The 20,127-nt window shown below is 43.9% G+C and overlaps 1 protein-coding gene across 1 annotated transcript in view; it reads right to left on the bottom strand.

Moving 5' to 3' along the window:
- Positions 1-20,127, bottom strand: part of npas1 (neuronal PAS domain protein 1) — a 52,886-nt gene that overhangs the window by 28,370 nt on the left and 4,389 nt on the right. The window contains exons 3-4 of the mRNA XM_019887612.1: positions 10,446-10,622; positions 7,520-7,758 (exon numbers count right to left, since the gene is read on the bottom strand). Of these exons, the coding sequence (XP_019743171.1) occupies positions 7,520-7,758; positions 10,446-10,540 (334 nt within the window). The 5' untranslated portion in view covers positions 10,541-10,622. The remainder of the gene's footprint in view (positions 1-7,519; positions 7,759-10,445; positions 10,623-20,127) is intronic.

Genomic DNA, 20,127 nt, shown 5'->3' with positions numbered 1-20,127 from the left:
AACCAGTACCCACCGTGTCACCCAAAATAGATTACAATGAAGGCAAAATAGCTCCTTTGGATTTGAAATATACCTCAAGGCACCCGTCCTGAAACCTTTCCGCAACATCTCAAATATCATCCTGCATGAACCAGGAAGTAGCCTGCTAACTAATTAACTCGGATCTGTGCTTTTAGGACTTGTTTTTCTGACGATCTGGTGTCATCCTTTTCGGTCAACTTAAAAATTGTTCGGTGTGACGCTGACGTCACTATAAAGCAGTCCAGTAAAATGTCTTCACTAGCTAAGACTTCTATCTCGTGCGAGCATCGACGTGTGAGCTCGTGTGATCTTTGCTCATCGCTCTCCGACACACTCGTGTTTGAATGGCCGGCTGGGACTCTGCTGCAAGGCTTAATTTCATTGTGGGAATAAGAAAAAGCGGGACAGGGCGCCATTGCACACGTTAATTATGGTCTGACTCGCAGGTCAATTCTCCGGGTCTCCCCGGCGCTCGGCAGGGAGAAAAGACAGAAATTTCATTTTAATGATTTTCATTATACGTCTGTCTAATACATAATTTAGTCCCAGTTAAGTTCATGACTAATGGCACACGCGCGCGCACACACACACACACACACACACACACACACACACATAGGGAGGCACCTCCCCCACAGGGTCAACCTTTTTAACCCGTTTCCATGGGAACCCGATAACAGTCAGTGCAGCTTTCTCCATCCACTGTCTCCTCATCTGTCATTTTCTCTCAAGTTCAGCGCCCGGCACCCTTTTCAAAACACAGAGTCTGATCAACCGCCAAGTTGTTTACTCGCATCCGATTGTGATGTTTCATCAACTTGACGCTAGCGCAGATAAAGAAAGGGTGACCCTAATTGCCGCCTCCCACTCCGGCACAATTATCTTCTCTCTCCATCCCACCGTCTCTGCGCTGTCATTCCCTCACTCTTTTCGTGGTCGAACATAATTTGAGTGCAATTAACTTGCCTTAAAAGCCCCGGCTGCTTTTAACGCCGTGAATTAGAGGTGGTAGCAGATGCGGGTGTGTGTGTGTGGGGGGGGGAAAGGGGGGTAGCAGGGGGCGACGGCAAGCAGGCAAGGAGGGAGGGAGGGAGGGAGAGCGACTGTGAGCAGAGTGAACGTCAATGTCAGTGGCGCTCGGCGGGCGAGAGGTGTGTTTGACCTCACTAACAGAGACAGTAAAACACTTGAGGCCGGAGCCCACTTGTCATTGTTCAATACCTTGTAAAAGATGGGAGGGGGGCCCGCCAGCTGCCATGTTGCACCTGTCAACTTGCGACACATTTGTAATGAAAGACTTTAATGCGGCAATCATGATTGCTTTATGAGCAGTTGAGACCTTTTGATTTGGGTGCAGTACTTGCGAAGCATCAGGTTACTGAGGACAGATTTGCGCTCGTTCTCACAAAGACGGCGCAAAAAGTTGCCCACAACAGTCTATCTGAAATTGTTCAACAGTAACTCGGTAACAGTAACACCTGCACATACTTCAAATTTTGGTTTTACGGAGAGATTTTGGGATACTTTACTTTATTGTGCAATTTCTTGGTCGATCATATTTAGCTTCAAAGACCCTGTCAAGTAGAGGTGCAATTATAGCTCAATCATCCAATCAACAATGTATTAATTTGATAATCGTTTAGATAACTTGTTTCATAAAATGTCTGCAAAGATTCTCAGACTTCTTTACTCCTCCATGAAAGCAGACTGATTACCGGTATGTTTGTGTTTTTTTCCCCAAAATAAGATGTTTGCAAACGTCTGATTTTACTATGGAAAACAACGGTCAACATTTTTGTTAATTTTCATGCTCCAGACCAAACCAGAAAATTATCATAATTAAATAAGTGCACACACATCACACATAGAAAGACGGAAAAGCAAGGAGAGGAAAAGTAAAAAAACAAAACAAAAAAAAAACACAACCCAAAAAAAAAAGACAACAGACAGTGCGTAGACCTGGCCATTGGCACTTTAGAGCGCCTTGTTGTCACAGCATGGAAAAGCCCGGCGATGACCTGGTCATATGTGTTCCACCAACTGGAGTCTTTAAGTGGATATATTTTCACTGCTCAAACAGTAGCAATGTGTCGGCATGAGACGGATGCGAGGGGCGTGGTTTTAGCGCACTCAGCGCTGACAAGAACGGGGACAATAGCCTGATTTTCAGGATTGAGAAGCCTCGTTTTATAGACTTGATGATTTTTTTCACTATCCGTTTTTTCCTTGACAATCGCACCAAGTTTTTGTGGTTCAATTAAAAATGATTTACTGTGTGTGGATCCTCAAAACCTGATAAAGGGTTGCTGTTTTTTCCATTGCAGTGCATCGGTAATGGTACACAATCACATGGTGTGTGGTGAAAAATCGCCAACTGCAATTTTTTTTCCACAATGATCCAATTCAATCACATTAGGCTGTGTCGCTTGGTGTGCGTTGGCCTTGGGTTAACTGAAGACTCAAAGGTCTCCATGCAGGTTTGATTACCGGTATGTCTGTGAAGGCTTGTTTGACTGGCAACCAGTCCACGATGCAACCCGCATCTTGCCCAAAGTCAGGTGGGAAAAAGAATTGAGACCCTTTCTCAATTAAGAACATACTCATCACATTTTCCAGTTGAGTTGTTTTTCAACAACACAAAAATCCCTTTCGAAAATATTGCTAAATGCAAATGAAAATGATAAAACACTAGCACGGGGCTTCAAAGACGTGTGAGACAATATTATGTAGATGAGCTCTCCGTAGACTGACGTTATAAAATAGGCGAATCAATCAATGTCAACGTGTAGACTAAAGATCAGCGGCATGTTAACAGAAAAGAACATTTGCTCACTAAAATAAGCTTCTTATAGTCCAATTCCAGTAACTCATGGACAAAAACATAAAAATGGACCGTTTTCATTCGTCACAGGCTCCTAAATGAGAGAACCGAATCATAGAACTATCGCTCAGTGTCACAGAGTGCAGTTCTGCTCCAGTACAAAGTGTAAAAGCTACACGACACGTATTGTGGGACTAACCAGAAATAAGAGTTAAAAAATTCAATTTGAGAAGGTAGGCTCTTAATTGTAGTGGATCTCCTTCGATTGAGCGGGTCCGCTTACTGTTTAAGGCAACAGTGGCAAGCGAACAGTTGATCAAAGAGACGCGTCAAGAAGGAAAAAAAAAGGGGGGAAAAAAAAAAAAAAAAAAAAAAAAAAAAACACAACCCAAAAAAAAAAACCAGACAACAGCCAGTGCGTGGACCTGGGCATTGGCACTTTAGAGCGCCTTGTTGTTGTCACAGCGTGGAAAAGCCCGGCGATGACCTGGTTGCACATAGAAAGACGGAAAAGCAAGGAGAGGAAAAGTAAAAAAACAAAACAAAAAAAAAACACAACCCAAAAAAAAAAGACAACAGACAGTGCGTAGACCTGGCCATTGGCACTTTAGAGCGCCTTGTTGTCACAGCATGGAAAAGCCCGGCGATGACCTGGTCATATGTGTTCCACCAACTGGAGTCTTTAAGTGGATATATTTTCACTGCTCAAACAGTAGCAATGTGTCGGCATGAGACGGATGCGAGGGGCGTGGTTTTAGCGCACTCAGCGCTGACAAGAACGGGGACAATAGCCTGATTTTCAGGATTGAGAAGCCTCGTTTTATAGACTTGATGATGTTTTTCGCAATCTGTTTTTTCCTTGACAATCGCACCAAGTTTTTGTGGTTCAATTAAAAATGATTTACTGTGTGTGGATCCTCAAAACCTGATAAAGGGTTGCTGTTTTTTCCATTGCAGTGCATCGGTAATGGTACACAATCACATGGTGTGTGGTGAAAAATCGCCAACTGCAATTTTTTTTCCACAATGATCCAATTCAATCACATTAGGCTGTGTCGCTTGGTGTGCGTTGGCCTTGGGTTAACTGAAGACTCAAAGGTCTCCATGCAGGTTTGATTACCGGTATGTCTGTGAAGGCTTGTTTGACTGGCAACCAGTCCACGATGCAACCCGCATCTTGCCCAAAGTCAGGTGGGAAAAAGAATTGAGACCCTTTCTCAATTAAGAACATACTCGTCACATTTTCCAGTTGAGTTGTTTTTCAACAACACAAAAATCCCTTTCGAAAATATTGCTAAATGCAAATGAAAATGATAAAACACTAGCACGGGGCTTCAAAGACGTGTGAGACAATATTATGTAGATGAGCTCTCCGTAGACTGACGTTATAAAATAGGCGAATCAATCAATGTCAACGTGTAGACTAAAGATCAGCGGCATGTTAACAGAAAAGAACATTTGCTCACTAAAATAAGCTTCTTATAGTCCAATTCCAGTAACTCATGGACAAAAACATAAAAATGGACCGTTTTCATTCGTCACAGGCTCCTAAATGAGAGAACCGAATCATAGAACTATCGCTCAGTGTCACAGAGTGCAGTTCTGCTCCAGTACAAAGTGTAAAAGCTACACGACACGTATTGTGGGACTAACCAGAAATAAGAGTTAAAAAATTCAATTTGAGAAGGTAGGCTCTTAATTGTAGTGGATCTCCTTCGATTGAGCGGGTCCGCTTACTGTTTAAGGCAACAGTGGCAAGCGAACAGTTGATCAAAGAGACGCGTCAAGACAAATGCCCAATAAGGAAGAATGAACACATTCCTTTTCATTTGCTTCCTTCCTAACTTCTTTCCTTCCTTCCCTCCTTCTGTCCATCACTTCCTTCCCTCCGTTGCCCCCCCCCTCCCCTCATGCGCTGCTCTCTCAATCTCACTCCCTCTCTCCCTCTTTCCCTCTGTGAAGGTCATGCAATTGATTTTGCTCTGTCTATTCATTTTTCAAGACTGGCTTTGAAACGTGGGAAGCAGACAAAAGCCACAGTGGCCCCTCCCCTCTCTTCCTCTAGCTTCCTTCCTTCCTTCCTTCTTTCCTTCCTTCCTTCCTTCCCTTGGCTGCATCTCACCCATTCCAAAACCCTTGGACTAGGGGGATCGTGAAGGAATGTGAACCCCCCCCAAGCCACTCTCTCTCTCTCTCTTTGTACCTTTCTTCTTTCTTCGTTTGTCCCGTCCCCTTATCGTTCTTCTCCTCCATTCACACGCGTTCCGGCCACATTCCGCTTATGGAATTAAAGTCATGCATCACACTTAAAACTCGGCCAATGCATTGTGGGTAGCTATGTTCAAGCTGATGTCCAAATTAGCATGGCATTTTCAGCGTGAGTGTGTGGCCTGATGTCTACCGTCTAAAAGAAACAACAACAATATTGAACATTTTTTTCACGTCAATATACAGTAAATACTTTGCCATTAGGTATATTGTGAGAACCACAATATATATATATATATATATATATTTGCAGAACAAAATTCAAAAGAATGAATCTAATATGAGCATGCAAGTCTATTGCCAACGTTGGAAACAGTATACCGGTAATTGTTTGTAGTCTGAGGCCAGCTCCTCCTTTATTTTGGGCTGCAATGTTCCTGATGGTAATTTACAACGGTATAAAGCTTGCAGCTGAAGCCAAGATTGCTTCAATATTGAGTATATGTGTACACTTTCATCTTGCCGTTTCAGATTAGTGAGTCGTCTTTTATTGGCTAGCATCCCCGTCCTGCCCCGCCTCCTAATCTGTACACTGACTCAACACAAAAAAAACGTTTACTTGTATTTAACAACATGGCCACCTGCTACCTTTGAGTCCCAAAGCACAAAAACAGTAAATTTTGCATCATTCTAACCAGACTCATCATGGGGTTGTCGCGAGGATTTAGCGTATTGGGTCGTCAAACCAAAATTATGTCTCATACTGGAACTATTTCCATAATTTTGAGGGGTTTTTCTATTACAAGCCCGCGCCGAACGTAGACAAATTGGTACCCGAAAGTAGACTTGACTTTAGATAAATGCTAAGCAGGTCTAAGTTGTGGCACAACCAGTGTATGTTAATCGAAGCGCAGGCCTCCACATTCTGCGCTCAGCTGATATGTGTGATAGATGAAACCGTATCAAACCCTCTGAATCATTGAACAGCTCAATACATCGAATGCATTATGATCGTCACAGACCTTAAATCAACCGGCGCACGATCAGGGGACGGAAGGCAGTCTCCAAGTGCCCACTTTACAGCGGCCAACATGAGAACTTCTTCTGCTTGCATGAAACCCGACCGATTTCTTGCTAGAACACGGACATCATCGCTGTCGTACAACAAACTCCTAAGTCCACTTTCTTACTTTTTTTTCGATCGATGAGCGGTCAAAATAGTACAGCTGAGTTTTCAGTTGAGAAAGAACATATTTTGCTCAGATAGACGCGTAAAACACAAAGACATCCAGATGTCAACTTCCGCTACTAAATAATTGACAGTTGTGTTAAAAAAAAAAAAAAAAACGCACAAATATGAACTACACGGTTGACACTGAACAGCGTCAACACGCATGCTGAAATTGAATCATGTGTGCAATGTTAATATTATTTATCATCACAGTTGCCTAAAGGGAAAGTCTGAAAGTACTTGAGCATATAAAGTCAATACTGTGAATAGTTTGGTTTTTCAACTGTGAAGAAACTGCAAATAAATGCAACGTGGACATGAAGGTAGTCTTGTCTCAAAGTGTCCTTTCCCGGGCCGCGGCCGATCAATCCTTCGAGCCTCAAGAGCCCCTTTAACACAGCCGGCATATTGACACAAGCATCCATACCCGACCAAACTTATTACACTGTTAAAGCCATTATGTCTTATCTGGAACACACGGTGATCTTATTGTGGTTTGGTCTCACTCACACACACACACACACACACACACACACACACACACACACAGAGCAAAAAACATGCATGCAATTAGCATCGGGATTTTTGTTCCATTTTTTTTTTTTTTTGCCAACATATTTTTTTTTCCCCAAATTAGACAAGAAAAAGTCACACACACACACACAGACACACACGAAAACACGCACCTCTAATTGTATTGTATCTGCACGGTTTCCCCTCAGTAATACTAGCAATTAGACAGGCTGTGTAATTACGCTGTCCTTGTTATACAGTTAATTCCTGTAATTACAAAACGCACCAATAGTCTCCCCTTTCTTTGTGTGCCGTGCCGCACGCAAACAGATAGGAGGACGCCTATGGAAAGTCTTTGTGTGATTAAAATGCATAAGCACGTGCGTGTTTTACAGGCTTGTGAATGAGCGTGTGTGTGCGTGTGTGTGCGTGTGTGTGTGTTGAAATGCAAAACAATATTAATGGTGTAGGAAAACAGATGACTGAAAATGATCCCGGTCCAAATCCTTCTGTTGGGGGTGCAGAACAGATGCTTTGTCACACTCGTCATCGTGTGGCTAGCCACGACATGAGGGACACAGACAAATGGGATCCAATACATAGGTGCGCTTCTCTCTGACGACGCGATAAACAATCTATTCTAAATGCATTCCATCCGTGTTGCTGTCAATCAACTAAAACGGTGACCAAGGAGAAGCCGCAATTTGAAAACAACGGTACCTCACCTTTGCTGCAGTTGCTGTCTCCCTCCAGCAGGGGGCTCCAGGGCGGGTCCCCCTGGCTGGCAAAGGCGCGCATGTGTAGGTAACTGATGGTCAGCCGGATGACCGAGGCCTTGTCCAGCTGGCTGGTGATGGCGCCGGGCAGGGGCAGCATCTTGGCCAGCTCAAAGAACTCAAAGTTCTCCTTCCCGCGTCTCGACCGGGCCGCATTGCGCGACTTCTCTTTGCGTAGGTTCTGCAGACTACATAGTGGGAGGTAGGAGAATGGAAGAAACGAAAGAGATGAAAAAAAGGGTGCAAAAAAAAACCCCAAAACGTGTGCAGCACAGTGATACAGAGATAGTCTATACACCCCTGTTCAAATTTCTAAAAAAAAGAAACCTCAAACAAACAAATAAGATAGACCATTTCAAAACTTCTTCCACAAAAAGTTATGACATAACCTGTACAATTTTTTGTAAAGAGAAGTCAAAATAAACAACTGAGAAAATGTGATTGCAAAAGTATGCACACCCTCTTATTACTGATGATGTGGTGTTGTTTAGAATGAACTAATCACATCAAACTCATCAAGATGAATAGCATACACAACCTAGCTGTCTTCGGGCACGAGGCGGGGGACACCCTGAACCGCAGGGCACACAGACGAACAACCATTCGCGCTGACACTCACACCTCAGGACAATTTAGAGTGTTCAATCACACACATATTTTTGGAATGTGGGGGGAAACCGGAGTACCCAGAGAAAACCCACGCAGAACATGCAAACTCCACACAGGGAGGCTGGAGCCGGGATCGAACCCACGACCTCTGCACGCGCTAACCACTGGACTACCAGGCCATCCGAATACAAAACAATAAAATGAAAAACAAAAGGCACAGCAGTAACCGAGCATTCCTCATGGCGCGTGATTGGTTACGCTCTCCAAACTTCACTATTTAGCCACAGGTACTTATGAAATTATAAATAGAAACGAGTATTGCGAGGGGTGTGACAAAAACGATTCGAATCTAATCACTGGATTTCCAAATCGTTGCATCCTTGAATCGTATTGCAATCCTCGTCTCAAGATATGTGTTGAATTGTCTTTACTGAGCAGTGTACACCAGATAGATATTTGACATTGCTTTCTTTGAATTGAATTAACTTGGATAGTTTGGGCTTTGGAGAGTTTTTACGTGTTGGATATGAATAAACATGACAAAAGAGACAGACGAACCACATGAAATCAACTCGAAATCCCGCTGAATTGAACCAAATCGTAATATCATTGAATCGTACCGTACCACATGCATCGAGAATCTTATCTCACCGTCTTTTGTGAAGAGATGCACATTTCTTTCAAAATGATTTCTCAAAGACGAAGAAGTATATTTGTAGCTTTTGTCATATTCTCTTAAGAACACGTAGAAGCTCTCCAAATCCCAAAATAATTCACGTTAATTCAGTTACGAGAAACAGCAAGTCAGCAACATCAAACTGATTTATCCCGATTTGTATCGTAACTTTTGGATTGGTTTCTGGATGGTTAAAGCTGTATGGACACCGATTCATTAGGTCGTGTACTGATGCTGTCACATCTTTTGGATCAAAACCAATGTTGCGATTTAAATCCGTTTTTGTTATCCGTGTACCCCGAATAGAAAGATAAACTGGATCCCGCATCACACCTGTAAATGTAATTTTTGTTGTGAAAGCTCATGCCATACGACATAGCAATTTTGATTGGCCGTTACATCTGCAAAAGTGGTGGTTGACACTCGCTCACTCGCTCACGTCGCTCGGTGTGCGGCAAGCTTTACCCGTGAAAACACACAAGGCAGAAAAAAACACGTGTGCAGAGCACCTGTTGATGGAACCGCACTCAGGATAAACGAGAGACGGGCCTCCGCGTCAATCCGAAAGCTCATCTCGTAAATACGTGGAATGGTAATGGCTATGCTGCAATTCAAGTGAAACAATCTGTATTGTGAGCCATCTCCAGCAGATTGGCCTGGTAATTACAGACAAACTCTTTTCTTCTGTCTACCACGGCACAGTCCTAATAATGCCATTCGCTTCCAAATCCGTACGTGCTCTCACACACACACACACACAAACACACACACACACCTCACTTTCCCTCCCACTCTGGCTCGCTCTCATCTGGTCCTGGGCTTGTGAGCCGGGGACCTTGATTGAGGGATCAATAGGAGAGGGAGGTGCGTAGTGACAGAAAGGGTGAGGGGGATGTCGGCGGGGCCGGGCTCAGATAGCCTGTCTCTCTGATTGGGTATTGACTCTCCACAATGAGGCCTGAGCGCTGGAATTATGTTGTCACCGCCACTTCACAATTTGTGTCGCCGTTGTGCACGGGTCTAAAGCGTGTGTACGCAAGTGCGTGGTGAGCTCTCGTCCCTCACCGGTGTTGATTCTTATCCCCCTGCGAGTGCGTGTGTGCTGCACATTGTGTTTGTTTGTACCTCGGCAGAGTGACAGTGGTTGCATTTCTCCTTGCTATTGTCTAATAGGTATAAATAGCGTGTTCGGGTATGTCAGCCCCTGTAACATCTCATTATTATACAGCCACGACCCCAGACACAGAGAACAATCGATACACACACATTGATTCTGCTTAGTTTTTATATCCGCCCGTAACTGACTGCCCATTAATAATTCCTGCCAAATGTACTTAATCTCTTACCAAAGGGGTGGAGATTGGCGGCACGGGCGCGCGATTGGCAGGTGAGCAACACTACATGTTGTCTTCTCTAGATTGTGTTGCATCAATAGAGTTTGTTTTCCACGTGTCAGTGAGTCCATTTCACCTTGTGCAGATGAATTCATAGACATGCGCCAAAGCTTAAATGGTATCAACCAGTGTGTGCGTGCGTGCGTGCGTGCGTGCGTGCGTGCGTGCGTGTGTGTGTGTGTGTGTGTTGTCTCACCAGGGCAGTGTAGGAGGCTTGGCCAGAAGTCCTTGCAGGAAATCCCACTCCACGCTAACACACTTCCCCTCACTGACAAACGGCATGGTGGCCATCCTTCCCCCACTCTGGCGCCCACACCGCTCTTAACGAAGGCTCTGATTGGCAGGCGATCTTATAGACTCGGATCTGGATTTCCTGAAAAGGAGATGATGATTTATTATTCATTTTTGATAAAGGAATTTTGAGATCGAAGGAAGGATGATGGGGAAAAAATACTACTAAGCCGTAAACCAATCAAGTAAAAAACAGTCATCCCGATGTTAAGTGAGTGCGCTTTCTTGTGCGGAATAGTCGCTGTTGGGCAGAAACCTCGTACAGTATACCCAAAGATGGACAATTTCATTTTGTCAACAATAACTCATTCATTCATTCATTCATTTTCCGAACCGCTTTATCCTCACAAGGGTCACGGGGGTGCTGGAGCCTATCCCAGCCGTCTTCGGGCAGTAGGCGGGGGACACCCTGAACTGCTTACCAGCCAATCACAGGGCACACAGAGACGAACAACCACCCGCGCTCACACTCACCTCTAAGGACAATTTTGAGTGTTCAATCAGCCTGCCGTGCATATTTTTGGAATGTGGGAGGAAACCGGAGTACCCGGAGAAAACCCACGCAGGCCCAGGGAGAACATGCAAACTCGACACAGGAATGCCGGAGCCTGCATCGAACCCACGACCTCTGCACTGTGAGGTTGACTCTCTAACCACTGGCCCACCGGGCCGTTCAATTCATTATGTGGTCTTTACTTATTTATGTATTTATTTATTTATTCCAACCAATTATTACCCAATCTAAAGTTTTCAAAATTTCATAACTTTCTTGGACACATCAGCCATCTGACAAGTGACGTTCACCTTTTCTTGACTCCGCGGAAGCCTCGTGCTACTACTTCACTTCAAGAAAAACCAGATTTATTTATTTATTTTTGACAAAAACAAGTGAAAATAAAATACAATAGAAAGCAGAGTGCAGATTAATTTCTGACTATGACACTCTCTGGGCAGGTCTAATCTAACGATGCGGTGTTTGGTAACTCAAGGAAGATGTCATTTCCTGAAAAGCATTGGTTTTGAAGATGCAAGGATTCTGCCTGACAGCTGGAATACACGTACGCCACTGCATGTACTAGTTCATTGCAGGATTTTTCAAACTTTCGAACAACGTATGATGGTACTGGCGAAAAGTGAAGACCCCAAATATTTTTTATCTGAAAACGATTGGATTTCAGAAAAAGCTTCTGAACAAGAAATGCATTTTCACCTGCAGCCAAAAACGTCAAAGCTTAAAAAACAGCGATAACAATGAGCCTCACTGAAGTCCCAATCATACATGTCCATCGTGAAACATCTTCAAGATGAACTGCATTTTCTCCCACCTTGTGCCCATAACAGCATACCTCCTACATCCCAAGTTACCGTCTTCATCCCCCCCTCGTGCTGTGTTGACATTTAAAGGGCTCACGTGGCCCCGGGCGCCATGGTGTCATGCCCTTGGGCCTGAGATACCCTCTCTCGTTCTCACTCTACACTGTGACCGAGCTGGATTAGCCCAATACAGTAAGAGCAGCTACGCGAGATTGACAGTCACTGGAGCTGCACTAGCCAACACTGAAATATATGCATGACAACTTCTTGGACCGCGTTCAAATACAGCAGAGTCAAATGGATTGGTTGTTGAACAGGGACGTTGGGTCATTGGCTGACTTCCAAATGTTCATTTGACATCCCCGCGTCTCCTTAGTTCATTTCAATCCATACATAGATCCATATGTGTGCACAGTGTCTATGCGGTCGCAACATTCCACTGAGATGAATACTTAGACCGTTTCCACCAATCATTTGAGGTAACTGGGTGTGGAAAAAAAATATTTAAAAACTGTAACCTGCACACTTTCTCGCAGGCTATTGTCGCGGTACCAACCACATATTGTAGGTAGAATACCTAAGGGGTGGAATTAGATGCTTGCTGCTGATTGGTTGGCAGGGAATCAACGGTAATGAAAGCAAAGAGTAATATCTGAGACAATAGAGTGGAATCTGATATAAAATTGGCCGATGGCCAGCGCGGGGTTGAACCTGTCTCTCACGCAAAGCCCAGATGGCAGAGGCTGCAGCTCACCTGCGACCCTTATGAAGATAAGCACTATAGAAAATGGATGGATGGATGGATGGGTGACACTATGCTGCACTGGTATGATGTCATGATATTTACATCATAAAAATACAAGTCAGACCAAGGTACACAATTTGACAGGACAGTATAAGAAACTGAACTGTACCGCTTTGTCGAAAAGAAACGCCTACAGAAAATTCAAGTATATGATATTACAACTATAACCGTGGTGAGATAGACAAAAGCCACAAGTGATGGTTTGGGGTTAAAAAACAAAGTCATTGGCAGAAATCATTAGCCTGGAATCAAAAGTGGGTGACTTAAGACACAGGTCCAACATGTGGTATAACTCAGGCCAGTTCAGTTCACAGGATGTTACGAGACGACAATAAATGTAATTGGTACAATGCAGCGCAAACAAATAACGCAGCTCCTTCCCGCTATCATCCAACATCTTTTCATATCAACATTTTCTTCCCCATTCAATAAACTCTACTCTAAGTGGGACGGATAAAAATGTCGACAACATTGTGTCTAACTTCAACCGTGGTCAAGATCTCAACAGCTGGTTCAGGTGGAGCTATTTTGGACCCTTTACAATGGATTGCAATGTGGATTGCACTCAAGTGAGTGAATTTGCTTGACGGAAATGGGGTTATTTCAAAGAAAGAAAAGATTGAAAGAAAAGGTGGTGCGTCACAATATCAATCCAATCTCCAGCCTATCTTAGGTGACGTTGGGCACGAGGCAGGGCAAACCCGCGACTGGTTGCCGGCCTATTGCAGGATACTACCATTGAACAATATCTACTTCCATGAACAAAACTTCACAACGGCTGAATCTTTGTGTTGAGCATGGAAAACATATTGATCTCTGTACTAGTCAGTAAGTCTTTGGTTTACCACCGAGTTCCATATCTACGGTGGCCACATAATTGCCATATCGAATGTGGAGGTCAATCAGTACGCTCCATAATCTATGACTAATTTAAAAGTCATTAGAACAGTAAACTCCGAAGCCGTATACTCTACATATAAAACAAGCAAATAAAAATCATTAAGTACGATGATACCGGAACATGTCTTCTTGTGCAGAGTGACGACGTCTTGCCACATCCCCGTGAAGACGAGTTCACCTCATGTTGTCTGGAACCTTGAACCTCTCGTATGTCGGGACGGTTGCAAAAAGACGAATATACAGACAAACAGATTCTATTGGCTTTACCGTATAGATCCTTGCACCCTGATGCCTCATGGACTTCCAGGTTGGAAAAGCCCAAGTGAGCTCTCATGCCCCAATGAGTAAACGCACCCTTGCATGTCATTTGACCAAGTAGAGCGATTGAGAAACCAGGGTACAAAGCCCCCGATGGCTATGTTAGCCTTCTCCTCTATTGCCGTGGTTCAAACGTGTGAAGTGACAGTCGAAAAGATGTTCCGTGAGGAAAATTGCTTCGAAGTGAGACAGAATTGACATTTCTTCAGATAAATTGACAGAAATTTACACATAATAAACATGGCCATTGAGGGACTATCTTTGGCTACTATGTCTCGATTATCTTCTCTGTACAACTACTCATGACATCCACTCAATTTATCCTCTTCACCCACAGTTTCCAAAACTTTTGGGGTAAACCGGGTAGACCAACAGCAAACACAACGACTTGGTAGCTTAAGTCCGTGTTTCACTTCAGGTCAGCTGTGGTCAACCATTTTCTGCCACCTGGTAGCACTCTGGTGCCTTTTGTTGATCAGATTTGTTAGACAAAACCAATTCTGTTATTTGTAGAAGGAGGATGAGTGGTTTTCAACCAAAGGGTCTCAGTTTTACTTTTGCGAAACTGGCATGGGATACACCCATCAACTGACGTAACCCAAACCCCAACATCTACCCTGAGGTACCCCTTTCAATGTGTTGCTAATGATGTGTGCTAGTTGTGTTCACTATTGTGACAGCTAAACTGCAGAGGTCAGCATTATTTGAAGAGTAAAGTCCTTTCCGAGGACTCTTACATTACATCCTGACTAACTTTGAAGGCTTTTTTTTTTGTGCTCGTTGGTCACCATGATTATTGGACTATTTCTCATTGAGCGTCCTGTCCTGTTTGCTGGAGGGGCGTCGGGGTCAAGCGGCGGGAAGCGCTTCCCCGTCGAACAACATTCACCTTTGTCACCTTCTCTATCTCACCGGGATAAACGCTCATCAAGTACTGTAAGAGGGAGATCAGAGAGAAGAGAGTTTAATTTGAGCACCTCACAAACACAAGCGCAGACTTTTCCCATTAAATCTTCATCTTGTTTATCTCCTAATTGACCTTATCTCTGCTTATCTAATCTCTCGCTCCATCTTCCTGTCCCGCACAATCTCTCCCATCTCCCCAATTCTATCCGGGCAGTCACATCGGCGTAATGGACAGAGGGCCTCCGCAGGTAATTATTCAATCAGCCTCATAACCTTGTGGCGGTTTGGGCGGCCCATTAATGCACTCACCCAAATGGAGCCGGCCACTTTGACTGCTAATCCGACGGAACAGCAGAGTGGGATGAATGTCAGCGCTGTCGTCTGGAGAGCGGTACAATCTGCTGCTATACGCGGCCGTGTTATTCCGTAAAAGGAAATATTTGGGAGGGGAGACTTCATGAAGCGGTCGCAGGTAGAATATGTCTTTTGCCAACAGCTGTCGAGATCAACCCTTACATGTGTGACCGCAGGTGTTTCCAATGTGTTGTCGGGACTGATACATATTCATAAGTGTGATGTGCACGCGCGTGCGTGACCCTATAGAGTCGCCCTCTCTTGGTACAGTGGCGGCAGCGAGAGAGAGGCGAGGGCACTGCGGCGAGCTTTCGCAGGCGCGCGTCGCGCTGGCTTCTCGCTTTGGCTCAGGCTCTTGTTTATTTTCTGCAGGGACGTTTTAATTAGGGCCTCCAGCTGTCAGAGGTTCGTTAGCGCGCCCCTCCTCTCCTCGGGCCGGCCCACCCCGCGGGGAGGCGGCGGCATCAGGCAAATGAACACATTTGAGTCAAACAGCACGCAGACTGACAATAGCCCTTCGCTGCCACGCCACCGGCTCCCCGAGGTGGAGACATGGTTGTTTTATGCCTCATCTCCCCAACCCCTGGGGCCCCGAACAGAGCCTGGCCAAGACTGACAATGCGCTCGCTGCCATCAGGCAAAGGTGAAGAGCAGTCGCGAGAAAGCGAGAGAGGACAATCATCTCTTCCTTTGTGTGAACTGTAGATTATGATGGTTTATTATTTGCTCGGAATGGCCAATGGACTACACTTCCTCAATGATAAAAATTAATAATCAGTTATTTTCTTTTTTTTTTTGATGGGATGGGAGAATCTCTTTTGGAATGTTCTGAATTGAAATCTGCATGGATGAAGCTCAACTACAAATACTGATATGGATTAAAAAAAAAAAAATTCTGAATCTGAACAGCTCTATTTTTCGTTTGATTTCTTTTGGAAGCATCCGCCTGACTTCTTCCTCCTGCCATCTCCTGGTCCAGGGGCATAGTTTCGCATCCCCTATCTTGCCATCCATATTTATTTTTCATTAGCCTGTTGGGCACAATAGAATTGTGCCCCGGAGCAAGTGGCCACAAAAACTCCATACCTGCGTCTGTGGGAGACATTTAATCGTGTAGTTTCATGAACAGTGGCCTCGTGGTTACCATGTCTGCATAACAGTTTTAGTGTTTGAATTTCAGTTTCAGGTGTCTTGTGTGGAGTTTGTATGTGTTTCCGGTACTCGGCGATATTTTCTACAGGTACTTCAGCTTTCTCCTACATTCCAAAAACATGCATGTTAGGTTCAATGAAGACAATAAATTCTCCATGGATATGAATGTGAATGGTTGTTTGTCTAATCCAGGGCTCTCCAACCATTTTGAAAGAGGGAGTTACTTCTTGGGTACTGATTGAAACGAAGGGCTCACATTTTATACACACTTCTAAAATAACCAATTTGCTGACACTACCTTTAATTATGTTATTAATAGGGACGGACAAGTACCGCTACCAGGTATCTGTATCAGGCCGACACCCAGCCTTATTTCAAGGTATCGGTACTGGACACGACCAGTATCGGCTGCCCTCTGGGAGCCGTTTTATGATAGGGAACTATAGCATACATTTCTGACAGATGCCCATTAAGATGCAATTTCTGTAAGTACATGTACAGAAGTTAAAAAAAAAGAGAAAATTGCCATTCATTTCATGCAGTTTTAAGGAAAAAAAAATCTATACTGGGATATAGAGGTCACTCTCTAAAACGATCTGTCATTGTTTTGGGGGAAATTTTATGTATCAAAAGTACAAGTGGTATCGATACTTGGTATCAGTATCGGTGAATACTCAAGAGTTGAACACTCGTATTGATATCAGTCTGAAAAAAAGTGGGATTAAACGTCTCTAATTATGATTATTGCTCTTCGTCTAGACGCTAGAATAGATTCTAGAGTGATCAATGGGCACAACAACAGCCATACAAACAACAAACAGGATTAGTCCCATTTCTATAAATCCCTGCAAGTGTTTCCATTTTCAAAGGATCACTTCCACAACCTTTCCTAGGAAATCACAATGCGCCCTAATTTGGTTTTAGAACAGCGAGCTTCTAAAATCCATCATGGTCTGATGAATCCAGGGTTGAACTTTTCAAGTTGAAGCTGAATTTCAACTTTCATCATGACCAAAAGCATGAAATGAATATTTGGAATAGCCCAGTCAGAATCCAGACCAAAATTCAGTAGAAAATGTGTTGGAGTGGCCTGACAAAAGACACATTTGGAGCACTTTGGTATCGCTTTGTCAAACGTCTCTTCCCCAAAACGATGGAATGCTTTAATTATAGCAAACCTGGTTCATTTAAGGTGTGCCTTTTCATTCCCGCAGCAATTTGTGGTACGTTTTCTACATCTACCAACTACAATGGGAAAATGTTTATACAAACAAAAGGACACAAGGCATTTATTCTTGCCATTCTTCAGTGTGCACAAGTCTACTGTGACGTCTTTAATAATTATCCTCAATTGACGGTAAAACGAGTGCACATAAAAAAGCCATATGGAAGATATTGTGGAGGTCAATATTTCAGGCAAAGTCAATGTTCAATATCACGGGAGATGTAGCAAAAACACACTTGGAAATCACATGAACAGAATATTTGATGTTGCTGGTTTTGCAGCTCTGCTTTCATGTTGTTGAGTAGTTATAATTGAGTGTCTGCAGCGTCGGGGGGGATGAAGTTTGGTATTCTGGTTGGAGGGCTAAAAACTACTTATCATGCATTACGGGCCCTGCATGGACCTCAGGATTTGGAAGTCAAAAGAGTTTCTAACGTACATTTTTTTTTTCTTTCGGCTGCTGATCAATCGACAGCTGCTGGACATGACAGACCCACCCCCGCACTCTCCTCAACACCCTTTCGCCCTAAAACTGCATCCCGACCCCTTAATATTCCATATTCGCACTTGCTCCGCATTCTGCCTCCGTACGCTGCGGTTGACCTTGACGACTGGAGGATCATTCCCAATCCAAGGTTCTCTCCAACTCTCAAGGGCCGCACCGCCACAGTTCTGCAGCCCCTTGGCCACGACCCCTCCTCCTCGTGCTGCCCGCCCTCTTTGCTTCTCCCTTGGCCCTTGCTTGGATCATTAATTATCTAATGGAATCAATACACCGTTAGATCGGACCGGAGTGACCCTGCCCGCCCTCGGGTGCCTTGACGGAGGTTCTGAAGTATAGGAACGATGCGCTCCTTAGAGTCGCAATGTCCTGAAAACTGGCGGAAAACTGAATAAAGACACGGCCGATAAATAAATGATTAGAAGAGCAAAGAGGAGGGGCTGGAGTGAGGCAAATCAGAGAGAAATGATGGAGGAATGAAGATAGGGATGGAGGGGGGTTTGTGGGGGGATAAGAGGGGTGTTGCTGATGTTCGCGATTGGTGATCAATACAGTTCTCCTCCTTCTCTTTTATTACAAGGAGCTTTGGTGAGCCTCGCTTTCATGTCACGGAATCGTCGGAATGATTGTCTGCCAACTGCACCCTTCATTAGGTACACCTATTATGACGTAAAACTGTCCTATTGGTATAATCCAGTACTTTGTCCCTCTTGTAAGGAAACCGAAACATTCCGGAGTCCTCCCAGAATGGCGTCGACAACCACAATAATAAGCATATTGTTATATTTTTTCCCTCAATGAAAGTGTCAATCAAAACGGAGTACTATTATCTTTGAAAAGGCAATATGAAGACTTTTTATTCCCTGGATCAGGTCAGGCTGACTTGTAGACAAGAAGAGCTTTGGCTGTTATTATGCGAGATGTTATACTTCAGGGCTTTGTGGCCTAATGTCATCTCTTTCGAGAGAGGTAGACTCTTTGGCGCAAAAAATAAAATAAATAATACAATCATCCAGGCAGCAGATTGCTTGTCTTTCAACTCAAACCAAACATGCAGGATCAAGCAGATTTGTCCGAGAGTTGAAAAAAAAAATCTGTTAAAACAATTAAAAGTGATAGAATTGAGATCTGGGGGTTAAAGAAGGCCGACCCAATTAGAAAAGCACACATCAGTTTAATCTCTGCAGGGCGAAAGGGCTTCACATTGGATTTACTCAAAAGTCCATTGTAGAAATTGTATTGTACTAACAGACACTTCATTAGGTACACCGACATCCTCCAAATGAGATCCAATAGAGGCAAAAAAAACCCAAAACATTTTAGCATCATCCTGACACATGTCGCTAATATTTTGGGGTTACCTTATTAGCTAAATTTCAGCATTTCTACACCACAAGATTTAAAAATGACCTTTTTGATACAGGTCTCTTTAGAGTCTGTGTCAAGTGTGTGAGTGCACCATTCATCGAATGAATGTTTCGAAATCAAGGCCCTTCGGCCAGATCACGTCACATCCGTCACGTCTTTTTTTTGGGACCCCACTGAAGTGTCGACTTAGTTCTTGCCTTATTGATTTGTTTTCTTTATCACTTTGGCAGAAAATATTAACTCCGAGTTGTATTCCCTTTTTACACATATGACAGGCATTTTAACCACCCTCCAAATCCCTTCTCAACATCTAGTGATCATAATACTTAGATGTGACTCTCACAACTTTGTGTTGTAGATGAATATTTAAGTCATTATTTGGTCAATGAAAAAAAAAAAATCCAAACGGAGTTTGTTTTATCATTTAGATTCTTCAAAGTAGGCATCATTTGCCCAGATAAGTCCTGCATCCATAAACTGCTGACTGGAGACTTGCGCTGTGGACTGACTTGCTCTCTATCAGGCTGAAGAAGCAAAATCCACTCCCGCAGGCGAGGACCACATCAGTTCTGACCTCCAAATAACCACAGGCCAAAGCGCAGCGCACAGGGTCACAATCTTATCCACACACACACACACACACACACACACACACACACACACACACACACACACACACACACACACACACACACACACACACACACACACACAGGCACTAACATGGACCTATCAATTAGCTC

This window comes from Hippocampus comes, unplaced genomic scaffold, assembly GCF_001891065.2.
Source record: "Hippocampus comes isolate QL1 unplaced genomic scaffold, H_comes_QL1_v1.1 scaffold6, whole genome shotgun sequence".
NCBI classification, from domain to species: Eukaryota; Metazoa; Chordata; class Actinopteri; order Syngnathiformes; family Syngnathidae; genus Hippocampus; species Hippocampus comes.
Note: the sequence above shows the minus strand (reverse complement) of the source record. Positions and strands in the feature narration are given on the sequence as shown.